General features: G+C 41.6%; 1 protein-coding gene across 15 annotated transcripts in view; it reads right to left on the bottom strand.

The window, feature by feature from the left end:
• LOC138763304 (5'-nucleotidase domain-containing protein 2-like) overlaps positions 1–24,090 on the bottom strand; it is a 130,764-nt gene extending 106,674 nt beyond the window's left edge. For 13 of the 15 annotated variants that reach the window (XR_011357479.1, XM_069937212.1, XM_069937209.1 and 10 more), the window contains exons 1-2: positions 23,676–24,089; positions 9,720–9,904 (exon numbers count right to left, since the gene is read on the bottom strand). Coding sequence is in view for 14 of the 15 variants with exons in the window: in XM_069937212.1 (XP_069793313.1) it covers positions 9,720–9,904; positions 23,676–23,955 (465 nt within the window). In the remaining variant the exon portion in view is untranslated. Of the gene's footprint in view, positions 1–9,719; positions 9,905–23,675 lie in introns of all 15 variants that reach the window. The other 2 variants (XM_069937205.1, XM_069937214.1) reach the window with 2 other exon arrangements.
• Positions 24,091–24,417: the final 327 nt, after the last annotated feature.

Genomic DNA, 24,417 nt, shown 5'->3' with positions numbered 1-24,417 from the left:
GCTCCAATGGACCCGCCGCCTAGCTCCATGTGGCTGGACGTGGTGGGTCACCTCCGCGTCTCCTTGAGCTTCATCTGTGGGCAGGTGCTGCTGGGCATCGGACTTTCCGCTGGGGTGGAGGTCGCGGACGAGTTCCACCGCTCTCACGGTATTCCCGGTGAGATGGCGAGACCAGCGGGGACTCCTTGGGTTGTTGGCGACGGTTGCGGCAGGCGGAGGCGGGGGCGGAGGAGGGAGAGGGGGCGGGGGGGGGATGCCGCTCTGGTTTGCTGGCTGCGCTGGGGAGGGCTCCCTGCAGACCTCCGCTCCCTGGCATGCTTCTCGGCAACGTGCGATCCTTGGCTTAAAGGCTAGAGAGAAATATTATTTATTGAATATTTTATTTCTTATTTGTTAATGCTTCTTATGGAAAGAGTTTAACCAAAACTATTATTAAACATTTATTTTAATAAGAAAAAGTTTAACATTACATACGTTGAAAGAAGAGAAAACATGCAGATGTTGTTGAAAATTTTCAATAAATATTTAGTTCGGCCCTCGACTTAGTCCAAGTTTTTAATTTTGGCCCTCGGTGCATTTGAGTTTGACACCCCTGCTCTATAGCTACCATTCTCCACTTTAACACTTAAGATTGTAAACTCCTGGATGAACCTCAAAATAGTAAAATTAGTTGCCTTTGCTCTGTACTAACTGATTTCTCACAGTAAGTATGCACCATCTTACTTGTACTACAAGATGTCTACTTGTCTGCTCACTAAGCAACCCCTTCTAGATACGTGACAATAAATAAACTAAGCAGTGAAGGAGGAAACTCGACGCAACACAACATAGATGTAATGATACTAGTCTGCATGTTCCTGAGAACAGATTGAGAAATGGTAAAACCATATCCACAAATTGAAGCCAATCCAAGGGGAGACTGTACAAAATAACTGGCTTTAATCAGTAAATCCAAGTGGATTATTATTTTGCAAAGAAATTTTAGATGCCTTGAATTCTTGCTTTGAAACATAATTATATTAATAAGACAAATGATTTTATAAATATGCCTTCTATTTTCCCCCAAGTTGATTAGTTGTATCAGATCCCAATTGCACTACCATGTCAAATAGAATGCCCTGGCAGTATCTGCGAATGCCCTGGCAGTATCTGCGAATGCCCTGGCAGTATCTGCGAATGCCCTGGCAGTATCTGCGAATGCCCTGGCAGTATCTGCGAATGCCCTGGCAGTATCTGCGAATGCCCTGGCAGTATCTGCGAATGCCCTGGCAGTATCTGCGAATGCCCTGGCAGTATCTGCGAATGCCCTGGCAGTATCTGCGAATGCCCTGGCAGTATCTGCGAATGCCCTGGCAGTATCTGCGAATGCCCTGGCAGTATCTGCGAATGCCCTGGCAGTATCTGCGAATGCCCTGGCAGTATCTGCGAATGCCCTGGCAGTATCTGCGAATGCCCTGGCAGTATCTGCGAATGCCCTGGCAGTATCTGCGAATGCCCTGGCAGTATCTGCGAATGCCCTGGCAGTATCTGCGAATGCCCTGGCAGTATCTGCGAATGCCCTGGCAGTATCTGCGAATGCCCTGGCAGTATCTGCGAATGCCCTGGCAGTATCTGCGAATGCCCTGGCAGTATCTGCGAATGCCCTGGCAGTATCTGCGAATGCCCTGGCAGTATCTGCGAATGCCCTGGCAGTATCTGCGAATGCCCTGGCAGTATCTGCGAATGCCCTGGCAGTATCTGCGAATGCCCTGGCAGTATCTGCGAATGCCCTGGCAGTATCTGCGAATGCCCTGGCAGTATCTGCGAATGCCCTGGCAGTATCTGCGAATGCCCTGGCAGTATCTGCGAATGCCCTGGCAGTATCTGCGAATGCCCTGGCAGTATCTGCGAATGCCCTGGCAGTATCTGCGAATGCCCTGGCAGTATCTGCGAATGCCCTGGCAGTATCTGCGAATGCCCTGGCAGTATCTGCGAATGCCCTGGCAGTATCTGCGAATGCCCTGGCAGTATCTGCGAATGCCCTGGCAGTATCTGCGAATGCCCTGGCAGTATCTGCGAATGCCCTGGCAGTATCTGCGAATGCCCTGGCAGTATCTGCGAATGCCCTGGCAGTATCTGCGAATGCCCTGGCAGTATCTGCGAATGCCCTGGCAGTATCTGCGAATGCCCTGGCAGTATCTGCGAATGCCCTGGCAGTATCTGCGAATGCCCTGGCAGTATCTGCGAATGCCCTGGCAGTATCTGCGAATGCCCTGGCAGTATCTGCGAATGCCCTGGCAGTATCTGCGAATGCCCTGGCAGTATCTGCGAATGCCCTGGCAGTATCTGCGAATGCCCTGGCAGTATCTGCGAATGCCCTGGCAGTATCTGCGAATGCCCTGGCAGTATCTGCGAATGCCCTGGCAGTATCTGCGAATGCCCTGGCAGTATCTGCGAATGCCCTGGCAGTATCTGCGAATGCCCTGGCAGTATCTGCGAATGCCCTGGCAGTATCTGCGAATGCCCTGGCAGTATCTGCGAATGCCCTGGCAGTATCTGCGAATGCCCTGGCAGTATCTGCGAATGCCCTGGCAGTATCTGCGAATGCCCTGGCAGTATCTGCGAATGCCCTGGCAGTATCTGCGAATGCCCTGGCAGTATCTGCGAATGCCCTGGCAGTATCTGCGAATGCCCTGGCAGTATCTGCGAATGCCCTGGCAGTATCTGCGAATGCCCTGGCAGTATCTGCGAATGCCCTGGCAGTATCTGCGAATGCCCTGGCAGTATCTGCGAATGCCCTGGCAGTATCTGCGAATGCCCTGGCAGTATCTGCGAATGCCCTGGCAGTATCTGCGAATGCCCTGGCAGTATCTGCGAATGCCCTGGCAGTATCTGCGAATGCCCTGGCAGTATCTGCGAATGCCCTGGCAGTATCTGCGAATGCCCTGGCAGTATCTGCGAATGCCCTGGCAGTATCTGCGAATGCCCTGGCAGTATCTGCGAATGCCCTGGCAGTATCTGCGAATGCCCTGGCAGTATCTGCGAATGCCCTGGCAGTATCTGCGAATGCCCTGGCAGTATCTGCGAATGCCCTGGCAGTATCTGCGAATGCCCTGGCAGTATCTGCGAATGCCCTGGCAGTATCTGCGAATGCCCTGGCAGTGCTGCATTTGTATTGGATCCTTGGGAAGTATCTCAAAGTTCCTATGACCCCAGAAAACTTGTAAAATGGTCATCTTTTACCACTTCCCCTGGGAAAAAAAGCCATCATGACTACCACAGTATCTTTACAAATAAATGATGATGCAAATAATTTTAGGCATAAACTTTCTCAACCAAGCAATTAAAATCTTGAAATTGTAACATTCTAATATAATATTCATTTCGTTTGTCAACTATTTAACAGAGGTATGAAACACAATTTAAAAATCTGACAATTAGTGGAGCCGATTTAGATTCGACACTTGATAGCTCCTTTTGCTCTTGTGCAAATGAACTGCATTAATCATCCTGAATCTGCCAGGAATAGTTTCATAGTGACTGATAGAAACACAATGAAAGAACACCCATTATCATACAGAAGACTCAAAATTAGTTTACAAAAAAAGTCAAAGTTTAGGATCATAAAAGGTTTATTTGCTACAACACAAAAGTAGGCAATTTAGCCAATTTGCTCCATGCCATCTTTCAGGAACATCAACTCATTCCCTACTTACTTCCCTGTACCTCAACAACTTATTCCCCTTTACATTCCCATCAACTCCACTTTGACTCTTTTGCCACTCACCCATACAAGGGATTCATTTTCAATAGGCAACTTATCTATCAGTAGATCTTCAGGATTGAAGTGGGGGGAGGGGGAGAAAACACGCAGATGTGGAGCAGGGAGCTGGAGCACTCAGGAGAAACTCATGCAATCTCAAGCCCCTTTCACACTTGCAAGTGATCCCAGGAGTCAGGAATCAAACACCAATCGGCCTTTAAAGTATCTAGTGTGAAAGCAAAATCAACTCAACGCCGGGGACTGACGGCCTTGACCCCTAGAACAATCCCGGGCATCTGCAGATGCTGGCGTTACAATCAGGCAAGTGTGAAAGGGGTAACTGCATTGTGAGATTGAAATGACCCAAGTTTTTGCTTCAGTGCAGGAAGAAAAGATTAAAAAGGTATAAACTTTGCCATGAGAAAGTCACAGTGGTTTGGGGGGGGGAAAGAGAGAGAGAGAGAGGAAATACATAGCAATAATGGACAATTTTTAAACATCGTGGGAAAAATGGTAGTGCTATAGCGCACAATTTATAAAGACTGTGGGGGAAAAAAGTAATGGTAAACCTGACTTCCCAGAATGTCATGCGGGCGGAAGAGAAATCCCTCTATGAATGCTCCATGTATGCAGCCAGGCATACAGCTCTTTCTCTGCTGCATGGAATTCTGGGAAGGCAGGTCTGCCATTGCTTTTCCCCCATGGTATTTATAAATTGTACACGATAGTACTACCAATTTTCCCACGCTATATAAATTGTGCACCATAGCATTACAAACTTACCCATACTGTATAAACTGAGCGCCATAGCACTACCAATGTTCCCACCATTTAAAAATGATCCACTATTACTATTTATTGCTAGCATTTTCCCACGGTCCCTTATAAAGGTTTATATAGGTCAGCCCAACAACAACAAGGGCTGTAGGGCTCATACTGTGGTGTAATCATATTATGATTCATTTTGTTCAAATATAATATCATAATACATTGATCAGGATTTAGGGCAGGTCCACCATCACTCTATGCGTCATGACATCACTGGTAGAAGGTAGAACAGTCCTAACCCCAGGGATGGCTCTTTGCAAGTGTGAATGTGTTCAGTGTCCCAGTTAGGAGTGGTCAAGTATGAAAAGCCAAACACCCATTCCTATCCCAGGACAATGAATGGCCAATTTAGTGGGACGCATGTGAAAGGGGCTTCACAGAGATAAACAAACTTCACCCAGACAGCACCCAAGGATTGAACCCAGGTTGTTGGAGCTGAGAAGCAAATGAACAGAAATCAGGAAAATAATTGCATGTCAATGTTGCAAGTGGGATCTCTTGATTAGAACCCTTGTAAAACTCTTTAGGTGACTCCAGCCATTCTAAGTGAGGGCCACAGAACATTTAAGAAAGGCCACAGAATGAAAACATATATTTTTAAAAAAATGTTCTTTTAATGTAGGTGGAAGGAAAAAAAGAATGGAAGGAACCAACTAAATTTGACTGTTTCACAGGGCCCCCATACACTTTGAGCAGAGTACTCAACTTGAGAATGGCCGATTTAGAGAACACACTGGAAGAATGTATTTGTGGGAACATTGTGGAAAATTATCTGATGTTGCCAACAAGCGTTTTCTGGGTCTTAACTGTCTCCGCAGTTCAGAGGCAAATTAGGATTGAAAGTAAAATGTTGGGCACTGTCAGTTATGTCCACATGCTATGAATTCATTTAAGTTTAGACATCTTCTTTGGCTTGGCTTCGCGGACGAAGATTTATGGAGGGGGTAAAAAGTCCACGTCAGCTGCAGGCTCGTTTGTGGCTGACCAGTCCGATGCGGGACAGGCAGACACGATTGCAGCGGTTGCAAGGGAAAATTGGTTGGTTGGGGTTGGGTGTTGGGTTTTTCCTCCTTTGCCTTTTGTCAGTGAGGTGGGCTCTGCGGTCTTCTTCAAAGGAGGCTGCTGCCCGCCAAACTGTGAGGCGCCAAGATGCACGGTTTGAGGCGTTATCAGCCCACTGGCGGTGGTCAATGTGGCAGGCACCAAGAGATTTCTTTAGGCAGTCCTTGTACCTTTTCTTTGGTGCACCTCTGTCACGGTGGCCAGTGGAGAGCTCGCCATATAATACGATCTTGGGAAGGCGATGGTCCTCCATTCTGGAGACGTGACCCATCCAGCGCAGCTGGATCTTCAGCAGCGTGGACTCGATGCTGTCGACCTCTGCCATCTCGAGTACCTCGACGTTAGGGGTGTGAGCGCTCCAATGGATGTTGAGGATGGAGCGGAGACAACGCTGGTGGAAGCGTTCTAGGAGCCGTAGGTGGTGCCGGTAGAGGACCCATGATTCGGAGCCGAACAGGAGTGTGGGTATGACAACGGCTCTGTATACGCTTATCTTTGTGAGGTATTTCAGTTGGTTGTTTTTCCAGACTCTTTTGTGTAGTCTTCCAAAGGCGCTATTTGCCTTGGCGAGTCTGTTGTCTATCTCATTGTCGATCCTTGCATCTGATGAAATGGTGCAGCCGAGATAGGTAAACTGGTTGACCGTTTTGAGTTTTGTGTGCCCGATGGAGATGTGGGGGGGCTGGTAGTCATGGTGGGGAGCTGGCTGATGGAGGACCTCAGTTTAGACATACAGCAATAGTAAAAGGGCATTCCAGCCCACAAGCCCATGCCATGGTGCCCAATACCCCAATTAGCCTACAACCCTCATACATTTTGAAGGGTAAGAGGAAACTGGAGCACCTGGAGGAAATCCATGCAGACACAAGGAGAACATGCAAACTCCTTATAGACAGCACCAGATTTGAACACAGGTCGCTGGCACTGTAATAGATATGTGCTAACTGCAGCCTTGCTAACTGTTCTGCTAAAATGACAATTGGAGTGAGGTAAAAATTAACATCTTGACGATCAGTTAACTCATTCCCTCTGGATTATGAAGGAAAAGTCATCAGAAACACCCAACTGTTCTTCCGTCCAAAAACAGCAAATGTCAGAAACAGTCCTTGATACTAAAAAGGACTCATTTTCACTTTGTAGAATGGCAGTTGATACATCAGCTAACAATTGGTCAGTGAAGTCAGACTGAAAAAAAAAATCAAACCACATGTATCTAGTGGCTCTTATTCCAGCTGGTAAAGAACACTAGTTCTGCTTCTAGACCAATTTATTTGGCTCCACCATTCAGATCAGAGACCATGCATCTTCAGTAATACCATCACTTCACACACACACACACACACACCTGCAGTCTCAAAATTCCTACCTGAGCACTCCCCCCAAAGATCACTCTCTCTCTTTTTTTTTTTTAAATTTTTTATTTTTCACACCATAAATCACAATATCCATGATATACACTTTTTCTTTTCCACACATTTACAGTGATTTTTTCTCCCCCCCCCTCCTCCCAAGCCACCCCCCACCCCCCCCCCCCTCTCATCCATTTTAGGTATACCCCAAAGATCACTCTCAACCCATTCCCTCCGATATGGTCTCCTTTGTAATATCATTCACAGTATTCCATTTACCTGCCTTTTCTTTCACAAGCTCCAGGGCTACATCTTGTATCTATGCTATTGGGGGATAGCAAGTTTCAGGGCCGATGCAAAGAGCTTGCATGGGAAATGAAAAGGCTCAGCCAATGGTCAAGAAGTTAGCAAACTTTGCACAGGGTGGAAAAATGCAAGCTTGTCCAGAGTGGAAGGAAAAACAACAACACAAAATTATTTAAACAGAGCAAAACGTTAAGAGTGGAATAGATCTTTGGGACTGTAGCTCATAGAACACATTATTGTGCAGGTACAAGAAGTTTACTGGAAATGTTAGGCTCTGTTGAAAGGTGTACAGAGTTCAAAAATAGGACTGCAGCTGGAATATTATATACAGTGTCCATACTGAAGGAAGGACACATTTCATTAGAGCAGGAGTGTCAAACTCAAATTCACAGAGGGCCAAAATTAAAAACTTGGACTAAGTCGTGGGCCAAACTAAATATTTATTGAAAATATTCAACAACATTTGCATGTTTTCTCTTCTTTCAACATATGTAATGTTAAACTTTTATTAAAATAAATGTTTAATAATAGTTTTGGTTAAACTATTTCCAGAAGAAGCATTAACAAATGAGAAATAAAATAATCAATAAATAATATTTCTCTATAGCCTTTAAGCTCCTTTTACATGCTTTTTTTCCCACAAGCCAAAAAGTCAAAAAAATAACAACTTGCTTCAATGAAAATCCAATCTTTCAACTATGAACAGTCCAAAGTTAACCAAAGAAAATATTAATCCAAGCTTAGCTTGCTACACTGTGATTTACTCTGATGCACCTGGGTCTAAACCAGATACTTGGCATCTCTTCTTAGATGCAAGTTCACCAAACTCTGGGGTCAGAGTTTGCCTCCCACCTGTCTTGAAAGGTCCTGTTTTCGGTCTTTGGTTTGGCCATTTTTCGTAAGGGGTTTATTACATGTGAGTTAGGCGACAGGTCACAGATACTAATGAAAGTAAAGAGAGGAGGTGGGGGCGATTAGCGGGCTGACGGGCCGGCGCCAATGCATTTGCAAAGCATTCTGGGATTTGTAGTATTAGCTGTGCATGCGCTATACTGGCGCGGCGGCCAGCGGGCCAACTCTAATACATATTTGATATGATCTTGCGGGCCAAATATAATTATATCATGGGCCAAATTTGGCCCGTGGGCCTGAGTTTGACGTGTGCATTAGAGGAGCAAAATAGTCAATGACTGAAGAAAGGTTGAGGTGTTTGTTCTTGCACTCATTGGAGTTTACACCCCATTAACCCACACCCCCAATACATTTTGAACAGAGGGAAGAAACTGGAGCCCCCGAAAAAAACCCACGTAGATGCGGGGAGAACATACAAACTCCTTATAGACAGCACGGGATTTGAACCCAGTCCGGTCCCAACCGCTGGTGCTACAAAGGCATTGCCCTAACCACTACGCCAACTATGCCACCCCAAATGTTATTGGAAGACAAGATTCAAAAGGGACTTTCAGCATAGCTGTCCAAACCATCTTGGAGGAGAATGAAGAAGGGATAGTTTCAGTTTAAGGAGTCGTCCATTCCTACACTCAGAAAAGTACTGAGCCATTGACTCCATCTTCACAGTCACTTTTGGACAGAGAATTTCAATGACTAATTTCAAGACAGTTTGACTGGCATTTAAACTACAAGGAAATTGAGGAGTATGGGGGAAGGATCAGGAAACTGATACATGGTAGAACAGGCTGGTCTACTCCGGTTTCTTATCTAGCACCAGAGAATATGGAACATAGTAGACCAACTGGCTCTCAAACTTGACCCTGCATTCATGATCATGGCTGATCTACTAGTTCTCCATTCCATGTTCTTTCAGAGCAATTTACCTCCTCCTTAATCTAACATCCACAGAACTTAGAAACAGAATTTCATTGATTCACCATCCTCTGGGAGAATTGAAGATTTAAAAAAAAATTTTCTACAATTTATACTCAACACTCCAATTGTCTGACATTTATTTTGATGCAACAAACCTTTGTGGAAATTACCACCACCGAATGAGAGGAGTCTTTTTCTAATCACCTCACAGCCAATGAAAATATATTTGCTATCAATAAGAACTGTAGCCTTACAAACTGTAAGCACAAGATTAAAATGTTGAGATTCTCCACATTTCATTATCTATCAACAGTATCAATAAGAACTGTAGCCTTACAGACTGGAGGCACAAGATTAAAATGTTGAGGTTCTCCACATTTCATTATCTACCAACAGTATCTATTTGCTTTTGGATGTTCCAATGTTATATTTGACAGCTCTCCCTTGAAGGTTGGCAAAGGCACATCATAAAGCAACAAATGGAAAATGCAAAAAATAAAAAAGGATGTTGGTAATACTCAGGTCAACCAGCATCTGTGAAGGGAAAAATAGTTAACATTTCACACTGATGGTCTTCCATCAGAACCCATTGATGGATAACGTACCTTGTATTGATCAACGAGGATTTCACGTGCAGTGTCAAATATCATTGTGTGTACAGAATTGGAATACTGCGCAAGGGTATAATCATAGTCAAATCCATAAATTTCAATGTTCCCCAACTTAACCTCATTATTTGAATAAATATTTGCAGGATTGAGAATGTTGCAGATTCCAGGAGGAATAAGTTCTGGGGAGAAAGAAAAACAAGTGTATTTGAAAAATGCTGAAGACCTTTCAGTGATCTCAGAATTGTCATATCTATAATGTGTCAAAAGGGAAAAAGGGAGAGGCTCAAATCCCTTAAATTTCCAATTATATTCATTTTAAACAAACAAGAAAAATAACCAGAGAGCAATAAATTTTAGTTTAGCTTTCTCAAAACAAAATCTATTCACCAGTGATAGTTAAACTCAACTATCTATTCTACTCAGCAGTGGAAAGTGTCAGGAGCTTTGAATTCCTGGACTTCAACATCTCTGAGGATCTGTCCTGAGGCCTACACATCGATGCAATCATGAAGAAGCCTCGCCAGCATTTATACTTTGCAAGGAGTTTAAGGAAAGTTGGTCTGTTATCAAAGACTCTTGCAAATTTCTGTAGGTGTATCATAGATAGCATTCTGCCAACGCACAGGACAAGACAAAAAACTACAGAGTTGTGAACTCAGCTCGTACCATCATGAGTATCAGTCTTCCTTCCATTGAGGACATCTAAAACAGACAGTGTCATAAGAAAGCAGCCTCTACCCTCAAGAGCCCAAACTACCTAGGCCATGCCCTCCTCACACTGCTACCTTCGGGAAGGAGGTACAAGAGCCTGAAGGCAAATACCCAGCAGCACAAGGACAGCTTCTTCCCCTCAGCAATCAGATATCTGAATGGACAATGAACCACTGGCACTATTTCACTCTCCCTTACTTTTTGCATTAATTTATTCATTCTTAAATGTAAATTATTGCAAAATTTGCAGTCACTGTAATGTTGCCTCAAAACAACAAATTTAATGTCATGTTCATGACAATAAATGCTGATTCTATGATGCTACATCCCCCACTACACCTGGGAGTCCATTCCAGACATCTACCACTCTGTGTAAAAAAAAACCTGATATATCTTTAAACTCTCCCACCCTCCTCCTCTTCCCCTCATCTTAAATGCACGTCTTCTTGTATTTGACATTTTGACCCTGGGAAGAAAAGATTCTGACCATCTACCTTATCTATGCCTCTCCTAATTTTATAAAGTTCTATCAGTTACTGCCCTTCTATTTTACAAACCTGATGAGAGGCTTACTGGCCTATAGTTTTCTGGATTATTCTTTTACCCCTCTTGAAAGAGAGTACATTAGCTATTCTCCAGTCCTCTGGGACCTCTCCTGTCAGTAGTGATTCTGGATCACTTGTGGATGAATTCTTTTGGAGCCCTGCTACCTTGAATTAATTGGATTATTTATTCACCACTGTGACATCCTGGCATTACAGTATTTCATCCATCATCTGTGGATACCTGGGATTTATTTTTAATTTTTAAAATAAATATTTTATTTAAAGTTTTCATCCATGAATAATTATACAAAGTCAGTACTTAATTAAGTTTGAAAATTACAGTGATGGCATGGTATTAAACCCTCCCCTTACCCCACCCAGCCTTTCTTCCCTCTTATCCCCCACCACTATACAATCTATAGTTACAGAAAAGAATTATATAAAAAGAGTAATAAAAGCATGAAAAAGTAATTTCAATCTGGATTGCAGAAAGGGTTGGCTCACACTAGATTCTTACAGTGTTTATATTAAACATCTTTAGGGAAGAAGATTTTACAGGTCTTAAGAGGTTGGCAGTACATTCTTACATATTTAGCCCTAAACTTTGCATACACAGGTCCTAAGGCAAAAGTAGTAACTAATGGACAAATCTCCGATCCATTCTATTTGGGAAGATCTAGTAGACAAGATTGTCCTTTATCTCCAGCTTTGTTTAGTTTAGCTATAGAATCACTGGCTGAAATAATTAGGAGTGATTTGGTCATGAGGAGTACAAAATTAGTTTATTTGCAGAAGATGTTTTGATCTATTTGACTGAGCCAGAGACTTCTTTATGTAAATTACATTTCAATTTGGAAGAAAATGGTAAGATTTCAGGTTACATAGCAAATTGGGATAAAAAGCAAATTTATGCCCCTTACACAAGGAGATTATATTCTTTGTCGAATACTCAATTTAAATGGCCAAAGGAAGAGATTAAATATTTAGGGATCTGGAGATAATAATTTAAATAATTTATACAAAAAGGTTAAAGAAAATTTGAAAAAATGGATGACTTTACCGACAACACTAGTAGGCAGGGTACACAGTATTAAGATGAATATCTTTCCATAGATACAATATCTTTTTCAAACTTTACCTATATGGTTACCTCAAAAGTTCTTTTAAGAATTAAATAAACATAAGAAAATTTCTTTGGAAAGATAAAATGTCAAGACTATGTTCAGAAAAATTAATATGGAAATATGAATTGGGAGGTTTGCGACTTCCTAACTTTAAGAATTATTATTCTGTAGCTCAATTGAGATTTCTTTATTTGAGGGATCAGGAAAACCTGTGTGGGTTAAAATAGAGATGGATAAAATGAGAGAAATTAGCAGATGAATTTATTTATCAATGGGATTCAAAGTTAATAACTGGTGGGAAGGAGACACCTTTGCTTAAATATTTGAAATAAGATAAATAATGAAATAGGTGCAAAAGGAAATATATCACTAAAAACACCAATGATTCAAAATAATATCTTTTACTAAAGATAACCATTTTTAAATACTTGCTTTCATAACAGTATTAAAAATGTAGAATATTGTTATGAACAAGGTCAACTGATGTCATTTCAACAGTTAAGAAATAAATATGGAATTACTCGAAATGCACCCTTTTGCTATCTTCAACTGAGGGGGTACTTGCGGGAAGAATTAGGTCAAACAATGTATTTGCCAGCTTGTAGTGATTTGGAGGTTCTTATTAGGAGAGATTATACAAATAAATTTATTTCTGCAATGTATCTTTTATTACAAGCAGGCACTATTAAAAAGGGAATACATAAATCTAGACAAATGGGAGGTTAATTTAAATATTACAATTGATGAGAAAAGATGGGCAGAACTCTGTCAAGTTTGAAAAAAATACAGAAGGCAACTTGGTCACGAGGAAGGAAAATATGAACTTTGAAAGGAGGCTAGCAAATAACAACAAAAAGGATTCTAAAAGCTTTTTTAAATATACTAAGAGTTTTTTTAAAAAGGGGCAAGAGTAGATTAACACTGATAGAAAATTATGCTGAATAAATTATAATGGGAGACAAGGAGATGGTAGAGGGACTGCATCAGTGCACTGAGGAGATATTAGCAGTATACCAGACTTTCAAAAGTGCAGGGAAGAGTGGTGGGTGCAGTCGAACATCCAGAGAAAAGATGCTTGGGAAGCTGCATGGTCTAAGAGTAGATAAGTCTCCCAGATCAGATGGAAAGCATCTTCAGGTTGCTAAAAAAAATGGCTATACAGATTGTTGAGGCACTCATAAAGACCTACCAAGAATCTATAAATTCTGGCATGGTTTTGGAGGACTGTAAAATTGCAAATGTCACTCAATTCTTTAAAAAGGGAGAGAAGCAGTAAAAATGAAATTATAGAACTGTTAGCCTTGCATAGGTGGTTGGAAAGTTGTTAAGAGTCAATTGTCAAGAATACCTGGAGGTACATGACAAGATAGGCCAATGTCAACATGGTTTCCTTGAGGGAAAATCTTGCCTGATGAACCTACTGCAATTTTTTGAGGAAACCACAAGCAGACTAGACAAAGGACATGTGGTGGATGCTGTATATATTGGACTTTCACATGTTGCGCACATGAGGCGGAGCCCAGGGAATTACAGGAAAGATTCTTGCATGGGAAAAGCATTGTCTGATCAGCAGGAAGCAGAGAGTGGGAATAAAGAGATCCTATACTGGTTGGCTACCGGTTACCCATGGTGAACCGCAGAGGTTAGTGCTGGCGGCCACTTCTTTTTGACATTGTATGTTAATTATTTGGATTGAGGAATAAATTGCTTTGTATCTAAGTTTGTAGATGATACAAAGGTAGGTGAAGGGGAAGGTAGCAAGGAGGAAATGGAGAGGCTGCAGAGAGCCTTAGATTAGGAGAATAGGCAAAGTAGCAGCAAATGAAATACAATGTTGGAAAGTGTACGGTCATGCACTTTGGTAAAGGAAATAGATGGGGAGAAAATTCAAAATTCTGAGGTGCAAAGAGACATGGGAGTCCTCGTGCAAGATACCCTAAAGGTTAACCTTTAGATTATTCACCTTCTTCAGGTGGTGAAGAAGGCGAATGCAATGTTGGCATTCATATCCAGAGAAATAAGATACAAGAAAAGGGAGGTGATGTTGACGTTTTATAAAGCACTGGTGAGGACTTACTTGGAGTAGGGATACAGTTTTGGGCTCCATATTTAAGGAAGAATGTGTTGGCATTGGAGAGGGTTCAGAGAAGATTTACAAGAATTATTTTGGGAAGGAAGGGATCAAGTTTTGAGGAACATTTGAAAGCTTTTGGACTGTACTCCTTGGAGTTCAGATCAATGAGTGTGAAGAAGCATTTCAAATGTTTCCTGACAAAGGCAAAGTTGATTCCCATGGTAGAGGAGTCAAGGACAAGAGGACACCCATTTAAAGCAGAGATAGCTAGAGAGTGGTGAACCTCTGGAATTTGCAACTGTGGAAACCAGGTTGCTGGGTATGTTTAAGGCAGAGATGAAAGGTGTAAAACACAAAAAATCTGCAGACACTGTAGTTGATAGGTATCTGATTGAACAGAGCACCAAAGTTATGGAGAGAAGGCAGGAGAATGGGGATGAGTGGGAGAATGGATCCACTCATGATGGAATGGCAGAGCTCCTTTACCTCATGGTCTTTTGAAGTACTCCCTCTTCTGCATTATTTCAGTGGCAAATTACAGGATGCTCAAACTCCAGTACCACTCAACTTTATTTTTCAGCTAACATCCAGATCAATGCCAAATGTAGCACTGAAAATGTGGTGTAGGTAACTGGCCAAATGCCACAGTAGTAGATGAGACAATGGTTCAAACCACAAAAATAATCTCTGTCCAACTTTAAGCTCATTGGTATTCAAAGTGACTCAGGAATTAGTGTGGGCAGAGCGGAGGGATCATCTGTGGCTTCGAGGCTTTGTGTGGTCATAATAGACACATTTTGCAACTATAGCTATGTTGGGCTCAGGGAAGCCAAGGCAGAATTTCAGAAGTCTGGCCAAAATCTACAACATTTATATTCTTGCAGATGGACTCACAAAAGAAATCTTAAGAATATAAGTAACAGGAGCAGGCCACCCAGCCCTTTAAACTTGCTCTGCCATTCAATAAGATCATGGCTGATCTGATCATTGACTCAATGCCATCCATCTGCCTTTTCCCCCCATTTCCCTGAATTCCTTTTTTATGTAAAAATACATCTAACTAAACCTTAAATATGTTTAATGAAGTAGCCTCAACCACTTCCCTGGGCAGAGAATTCAACAGATTTGCTACTCTCTGGGGTAAAAAAGTTTTTCCTCATCTCAGTCTTAAATCTACTCCCATGAATCTTGAGGCTGTGTCCCCTAGTTCTGGTCACACCTACCAGTGAAAACAATTTTCCTGCCTCTATCTTATCTAGCCCTTTCATAATTTTATATTTTTCTATAAGATCACCTCTCATTCTTCTGAATTCGAGTGAATATAATCCCAGGCAATTTAGTCTCTCTTCATTGGTCATCTCCAGGATCAACCTGGTGAACCTCCTCTGGCCTGCCTCCAAGGCCAGTATATCTTTCCTCAAGTATGGAGGCCAGAACTGCACACAGGTCTCCAGATGCGGCCACACCTTGTACAGGTGCAGCACGGCCTCCCTGCTCTTGAATTCAATTCCTCTGGCGATGAAGGCCGACATTCCATTTGCCTTCTTCATAACATGTTGTACCTGCAACCCAACTTTTTTCGATTCATGCACAAGCCCTCCCAAGTCCTTCAACATGCTGCAAATTTTCACCATTTAAATAATAATCTGCTCTCTTTTTCCTACCAAAGTGGATGACCTCACATTTACTAACGTTGCACTCCATCTGCCAGACCTTGGCCCACTCACCTACCTTAACTGTATCCTTCTGCAACCTCTGAAACGGAATGGTCAATGAAAAAAAAAGTTACATCTTGCACTGTGGATGTATTTACTTTCTTCATTACATAATAGCTAGCAGAGTGTATTTAACCAATTGTTCACTGTGTGGTCACACAAGATTAAAAATAAGAAACATAAAATGAAGACCAGTTTATCTAACTGAAAGCAGAAAACATGACAACAGATAACTGACATAAATAGGTTTGATCTAAAGCTATTTTTTCAAATGTTTGGTTACTTGATTACCAAGGGTGTGAATTAAATATTCTAGGTACTGACATTTTGAAAAATAAATGGAAAAGGAGCACAGTGGTAGACCCGCTAATAATTGATAACATCAAAGATATCGTCAAGAAGAATTACATTGGACAAAAAAGGTGGGTGCTCATGGATAGTTATATTCAAAAATAAAATGTGATGATATTGTGAGAAATGTAATGGAATAGTTGTGGGAAAAATTAATACTTGTTTGGGAAGTCAAGCTACTCCAAATTGTTTTCCTGAAAAATATTTTGTAAAATGCACCCAAGACAGGTGCCTATGATAGCCTTAGCTGTAGCAAAAAAATGTATTATGTCAACCTGGAAATTAGAAGATAGCCTGAGAATACAGCAATGGTACATAGAAATGAATAAATGTATTCCATTGGAAAAAATAACATACAATTTAAGAAATAACATCACAGTATTCAAACAAATTTGGGAATCATACATGGAACACAACAGAGAAGTCCTACCGTGGACCTCCACCGCCTAAAATGACAGAAGGAGAAGAAGACGAAATGAACTGACCCAGTATGTAAAAGTAGATGACACAAATTTCTTGTTTATTTTCATTGTGTGATGACATTGCTTAATGGGTTTAATGTATCATAGAGGTTGAACGTTGAGTGGGTGGGGAGGGGAGGGGGGTGAAGGAGGGACGGAAGGGAGGGGGGGAAAAGGGGAGAAAATGACACTGTGTATATTCAAGAGGGAAATGTTTGTGTGTATTTTGGTTAGTATGGTTCATAGTGTGAAAAATTTTAAAATTTATAAAAACAATATACAGTGGAAGAAATCATGGACAGACAAAAGTTGGAGAGTTAAACAACACAGAAACAGGCACTTCAGGCAAACTTACATGATCAACCAAATTGCTTGCCCGAACTTATCCCATCTGCCTTCATTTGGTCCATGTCCTTCTAATCCATTCCTCTGCCTGTCCAAATATCTTTTAAATGTTGTAATTCTACCAATTCTTCTGGCAAGTTATTCCACATCCCAAATCCCTGAATGATAATGTTGCCCTCCCTATAAATCTTCCTCCTTTCACCTTCAATCTAAGGCCTCTAATTGTTTTTTTTAAATAAAACACCCTTCCCAAGGGGATAAAAAAAGATTATTCACCTCATCCTCAAGATTCAATTTATTGTCATGTAATTAAAAACTCATATTACACGAAATTGCCTTTTGTCTGCTGTAAGGCAGACAGATCGCCATCAGCAGAAATTGCCTGAAGCACCTTTTTCAGTCAGATTTGCCTCCAGTGCTCCCGCAGCCCCTGCAGCCACACAGAGTTCAGTCCACACCATCAGCAACCTGAGTTCCAGATCCAATCCTCCGGCAAAACTAGGAACCACTCATTGCCATCGGCACCATCTCGCATCCCAGTTCCAACACCTCGTACCCCTTCAGTCAGTCTTGAACCAGTCTCCAGCCTGGTACAAGTCCCTTAACTGCAGTCTCCTGCAGCCAGCATGGATTCCTCTCAAGTCACCAACAGTTCACTGCCTGTGTATTCCTCAGCCACAGAGCCCCTCACTGATCCACCGCCTCGTGGATCCACTTCTTTGCCTCTCCTTCTGGTCCCTGTGCCAGTCCTCCACTTTATTGCAGTCTGCAATCCCTCATGGCTGATGCTGATCATAGGTGCCGGCATCTTGGGTGCAGAACTCGAGGACGCAGGATTTTCAATAAAACCATTCTCAGATCCTTTAACAGGTCGTTTAAATCCTAAACAAAATTGACGGCACTCGGACCACCTGAACCCCTAGGCTGAACTTTAAGAAGGTTCCCCCTGACTTTCTCCCCCTGCCCACTTTTCATTGAATAGAATAAAGTGACATTAAGTTACGTTAAATAACATATTAGGGGTCTCCAAAGTGGTCAATATCACTGGGGGTCGATGGGACTATCCAGAGGGTCAATAAAAGCCGGGGTAGGGGGTCGATTGAACTTTTGGGGTCAAAAGAATTGTCCCTGCTCTTGCCCAGTAACCCCTCTCTTCCAGGCCCCTAGACGTAAGCCTACTCAGCCTAATAGTTAATCTGCCACTGCCAGAACTGCACACTAAATGTGGTCTCATCAATATCTTGTACAATTGTAACACGATGTCCCAACTTTTGTATTCCTCCGCCTTCTTCACCACCATGTCCACCTCTATCACCACTTTTAAGGAACAATGTACTCCCACCCATAGGTCTGTTCTACAACACTGCTGCTATTTACTATGCAACTCTATGCATCTGCTGATGGTTTACCTTACCAAAATGCATCACTTCACACTTATCTACATTAACTTCCTTAGTCCAATTTCCTGGTTTATCCAGATCCTGATGTAACCTTAGACGGCATTCGTCATTGTCCATCACACCACCAATTTTGGGGTTATCTGTATAATCCATTTTAGGTCGCTTTGTATTAGAGAACATGCTTAACTGGGGACCTCATTGAGGGATCCTGGTGCAAACTCATCATAACAATGAATTTTATGTTGAGTGACGGTGACACTGCCATATTCACAAGATCACAAAAAAAGGAACAGAAGTAGGCCATTTGGCCCATTCAGTCTGCTCTGCAAATCCACCCCGAGCTAAACTGTTCTCACATCTGGTTCTCAGTTCCGGCCTTTTCCCCATAACCCTTGATACCTTGACTAATTTGATATCTATCAAACTCCCCCAATGATCCTGCCTCCATAGCTGCATGTGGCAACAAATCCACGACCCTCTAGTGAAAGAGATTTCTCCTCATCTCGGTTTCAAATGGGTACCTTCTAATTCTAAGTCTGTGCCCTCTTAACCTGGATTCACACAGTACTCTGTCCAATCCTTTTAGTATTTGATATGTTTCTAGGAGATCTCCTCTCATTTTTCTATACTCCAAAGAATAAGAATCCAAGAGCTGCTACGTATTCCTCATATGTTAGTCCTTGCATTCCAGGTAAATCTTCTCTGTATTCTCTCCAACATTATTACAACCTTTCTAAAATAAGGGAAAAAAAATAGACCCAGTACCCCATAGAACCTCATCATCCCCTCTTTACTCTTATACATTATTCCCCTTGAAATCAATGCCAACATAGCATTTGCTTTCTTTACTGCCAATCCAACCTGTTGATTAACCTTTAGGACCCCCAAGTCCCTTTCCACTTGTGAATTTTGAAATCTCTCCCCACCAAAATAATAATCTGCCTGTATTTCCTCTTCCAAAATGTACAACTGTACATTTCTCATTGTATCTCATCTGCCATTTCTTTGCCCACTCTCCTAAATTGTCCAAGTCTCAACAACCTTTCGGTTTCTTCAACACTTCCTACTCCACCTCCTATCTTGGTGTCATCTGTGAACTTCACCACAAAACCATTCGGTCTATAATCTTAATCATTGATATACATTGTAAAAAGAAGCTGCCACAACACCAACCCCTGTGGAACACCACTAGTAACCGGCAACCAACCAGAACAGGATCCCTTTATTCCCACCCTTTGCTTTCTGCCTATCAGTCAATGCTCCACCCAATCAAATATCTCTCCTGTAACTCCATGGGCTCCCATCTTATTAAGCAGCCTTTTATGCAGCATCTTATCAAAGGCCTTTTGAAAATCCAAATACACAACATCCACAGCCTCTCCCTTGTCCATCCTACTTGAGATTTCTTCAAAAAAATTCCATTAGGTTGGTCAGGCAGGATTTTTCCTTCATGAACCCATGCTGGCTTGGACCCATCATGCCATGCACCTCTAGGTATTTCATATCCTCATCTTTGAGAATCGACTCCATTAACTTCCCAACAACCGACACAATACTAACAGGCCTATAAATTTCCTTTTTTCTGCCTCCCTCTTTTCTAAACAGTGGAACTACATTTATGATCTTCCAATCCTCTGGAACCACATGCCAGAGTCTATTAATTTCTGGAAAATCAATTTCAATGCCTCCACAATCTCCAAAGCCACCTCCTTCAGAATCCGTGGGTGCACCTCTTCCAGTCCGGCAGATATACCTATATTTAGTCCATTTAGCTTACTAAGCATTAGCTCTCTAGTAATCCTGACTGTACTTAATACAATTTCTGAAAACTCTGACTATCAGGTAGATTGCTATTGCCTTTATAACAATATTAATATTTGGGGAGAATTTATAAGATTTAGAGTAGGTCACATACATACACACATTTTAAAACATATCTTATTTGAAAGACTGAAGAAATATTGAAGATCTCTTGGAGAATGTAAGCACCTTTCACAAATAGGTGTTAATTGAACTGACATCGTAAAATGAATGACCATTGTTTGGAACTGGAGACACGATGGTTGATGGAAGCTCTTTTCAAGCGTTTTGCCAGAGTGCACAGAAAGATCACTCCTGGATTGTTTACCTAAGATAACAACTTGAGAAGAAGAAAGAACTCCTGTTGTTTGCTGGAGAAGGTGGGGGTTTTGCAAGACATGAGTCACATGCTCTCTTTGGAGTTGGCAGTTGGAAAAGAGAGAGAGTTGAGTTAACAGCTCAGTCAGTCAGTCAGTGTGTGGGACAAGTAACTGAAAAGTTCAATCCAGGGAAAACTGTTTGAAACTGATGGAAGTCCTATCTGTCTGATGTTTATCTTGAAATCGAGGAAGGAATGGAACTCTGTGATACCGTCTGGAAGACCCTGATGGGGCAAGTTTCATCAGCGAGACCCTGAGGTGACTAGAGTTGGTACCTCAGTTGTGGAAATCCTGGAGCAACAAATATCTCTCTCTGCAAACTCTACAAGAACCTTCCTGAGTGGTAAACATTTACCTTTCAAGCACCAAGCCTGGTGAACATTATACATGTTAAATTCTGTGCACAGTATGGTGATTGCCTGCTTGGAAGAACTTGGAAGAAGAAGTGAGATTGAACTGTGAACCAAAGAACTTTTCTTGAATTTACACACACATTACATACACGTGTGCTTAGAGTTAGAAGGGGGTAATTTGGATTAGTATAAAGTATAGAGTTAAGTTAAAATTTGATTTTAATTTCATGTTTGAAGTTGATTAAAAATAACTTTTGTTTTGAAAGCCACTTGTCTTGGTGAATGTCTATTGCTGCTGGGTTTTGGGGTCCTTTGGGCTTGTAACACCTTCCCCAGTAAAGACTAATGCAAAATACCCACTTAGTTCCTCTGCCATTTCTATTATCCATTATAATTTCTCCAGGATCATTTTCTTTCAGTCCTACATCTACCCGTGTCTCCCTTTTACCCTTTATATATTTTTTTAAATTTTTAGAATCCTTTTGTATGTTATTTGCCAACTTCCTTTCATGATTTATCTTTTCTTTCCTATTGCCTTTCTTTGTCTCTTTCTGTAAGTTTTTACATTTCCCAGTCCTCCGTTTTTCCACTATTTTTGCTTCCTTGTATACCCTGCCTTTTCGTCTTAACCTCTCTTGATAGCCATATTTGTGCCATTTTCCATTCTTAATTTTCCTTTTTCTTGGAATATATCTATCCTGTACTTGCTTTATTTCTTGTAGAAATATCATCCAAATTTGCTCTGCTCTCCCTCCATCTTTTCCAGTTAACTTGTGCCAGTTCCTCTCTCATACCACTGTAATTTCCTTTTTTCCACTGAAATACTGACGCACCTGATATCAGCTTTTCCTTTTCATATTTAAAACTGAACTCAATCATGTTATGATCATTACTTCCTAAGGGTTCCATTATCTTTAATTCCCTAATCACCTCTGGCTCATTACAGATCACCCAATCCAAAACTGTCGATCCCCTGGTGATCTTATCAACAAGCTGCTCCAAAAAGCTATTCCATACGCATTATAAAAACTCTCTCTCCTGAGATCCAGTAGCTTCCTGACTTTCCCAATCCTCTTTGATGTTAAAATTCCCCCATAATTATTTTGACATTCTCCTTCTGACGTGCTTTTTCTATCTCCAGCTGTAGCTCATAGTCCACTTCTGTTTGAGGGCCTGTATATAACTGTCAATAGGGTCCTTTAACCTTGCTATTTCTTAACTCAACACACAAGGATTCTACCATTTCTGATCTTATATCCCTTCCCTCTAGTGATTTAATATCATTGCTTACCATCAGGGCCACACCACCCCCTCTACCTACCTGCCTATCTTTCCTGTACACTGTGTTCCCTTGGAACAATCACATTTATCATTAAACCATGTGTCTCAGTGATGGCTACAGTCATATCTTTCAATCGATAGCTGTATACTGTCATAGTCATATTTAATTATGAAATGCAACAATTTTAAAGAAAATTGCCCAAACTAAGTTGCAAAAATAGATAAAAATATTAAAAACAATACAATATTTAAAGATAATTCCATAATTTTCAACAAATTTGCATTCCATTAAGAGATAAAGCGTACAAGAAACATGGTCTTGTCACAAAAGGGTCAATGTTCCCTGAAGGTGTTAAGATTTAAAAAAAAACCTAATTTGCTGGAATATTGAGCAATCAAGGAGCTGCTGAAGGTATTCAGCAGTCAGGTCCCATCCATGGGTAGAAATGGTCAGTCATTGTTTCTGGTCAGAATCCTCAATTGAGGTTTAAAGAGGTTTCTAATCTTAGCAATAACAGCAGTAAAACCAAAAATTACAAGTCTTAGAAACCAGCATGGGATGTGGGTGGGGGGGTTGGAGAAAGAAAGTGTGCAGTGAATAGAAATCCAATGTGAATGAGTAAGAACATATGAAAGCACATTTCCTATCCAAAACTTTTTCTTCGAGTGCAAAAATAAAAGTAAGAAAGGATACAATCAATAGTCTTTGACAGAATAAAATGGAGATTCATCTGGGTGATTTCTGGAATTAGGGAAATTGTTCTGCAAGCACTATTGGCCTGAACATCTAAAATTATTAATAAGGTTGGATTTTTAAAAAAATCTCTTGTGGCAAACAAGAAATTGTAATGCCACAATAAAAGGGCAACCATCAAGGATCAAGGAGAAACGTTTTTTTTTATAAAAAGTATGAATTTGGAATTCTCTGCATCAGCTGCAGATGTTCTATATTCAAGTTTATTTAAGACAAAGGAGTGAATAGTTAGGCATTAGGGGAACTAAAAGAAGTGGTGTGGGACAGTGAAATGGTGAAGGGACGGAGCAAATTTAAAGGGATGATCGTCCAGTTCCTACGCCCATTTCGTATGGCTTAACGATTAATAAATATCTACATTAATGCACGTTTTCGTATCCTCAATTAGAAAAATACAGCAGAGTTGTGATAACATTCTCCACTGTGAATGTATCCAAGTGGTCTCGCATCAAAATGAAACATCTCATGCTGTTGCCCTCAACCTCAGTAAACTTTCCGAACACAAATCCAGTGGTGTGGGACTCCAAATGGAACGCTTAAACGAAAAACCTTAAGACTGGCACAAAAAGGACACGCATAATGTCATCCACGCTCACGTTACCGAAAACAAACCTGTGGCCACGAAAGAAAGGCTATCGTTCTTTCACCAGACTTACCGTGAACTAATTTTTTCATCTCGTTGTAACGATTCCACAGGTGAGTTTTGTTCTCCGACGTTGTCACTGCGGCGCTGGCACTGGCAGGACTGGAATCTGCGGGATTATCCAACAGATTGTGCTGCGGTGCGTGAGCGCTTTTCTCGTAGCTGGACACGCAGCTATCAAAGGACACATCAACCGCTTTAGTGCAATAGCTCACAGCTTGACGCACCGTCGAAAACTTCGCCGTTTTCAATTGCAACATTGCACCCAAAGAGTTTGCCAATAAACCAGCCATAGTTCTGCGCTGAAGGTGGAATTCTCCCTCTTTAGAAATGCAATGGATGGAGAAAAGCCTTTTACGGTCACAACCTCCCCTGCTTAAATCGCACTATAAGAGTCTTCTGGTCATCAGACCAACAGCTCCCGTCACCAACAAAAGACTCTCCAATCAAATGCATTCACGGGCAGCAACCAATCCAATTCTGGGACACGTTGAAGGCGGGGGGGAGGACGACACATGTTGATCCGCAGTTTCTCGTCAAAAGCCTCTTGAAGGCAAGCGTGCGGTGTGCAGATTGGCTGTCCCTGCGGACGAGATCTCCCATGATTTAAAAAAAAAACCTGAAAATATTGCAAAGACCATAAATGTGAAATTAAAACCATTATATCCCAAAAGCACAACTGGCCCTGAGCTATGCAAATAAAAAAAGCCATCTCCCAGCTAAGAGGAGATTCCTGATGAAAATGGAAACAAGGG

This window comes from Narcine bancroftii, chromosome 5 (genome assembly GCF_036971445.1).
Source record: "Narcine bancroftii isolate sNarBan1 chromosome 5, sNarBan1.hap1, whole genome shotgun sequence".
Taxonomy (NCBI): Eukaryota; Metazoa; Chordata; class Chondrichthyes; order Torpediniformes; family Narcinidae; genus Narcine; species Narcine bancroftii.
This window is presented reverse-complemented; position numbering and strand designations above follow the sequence as displayed.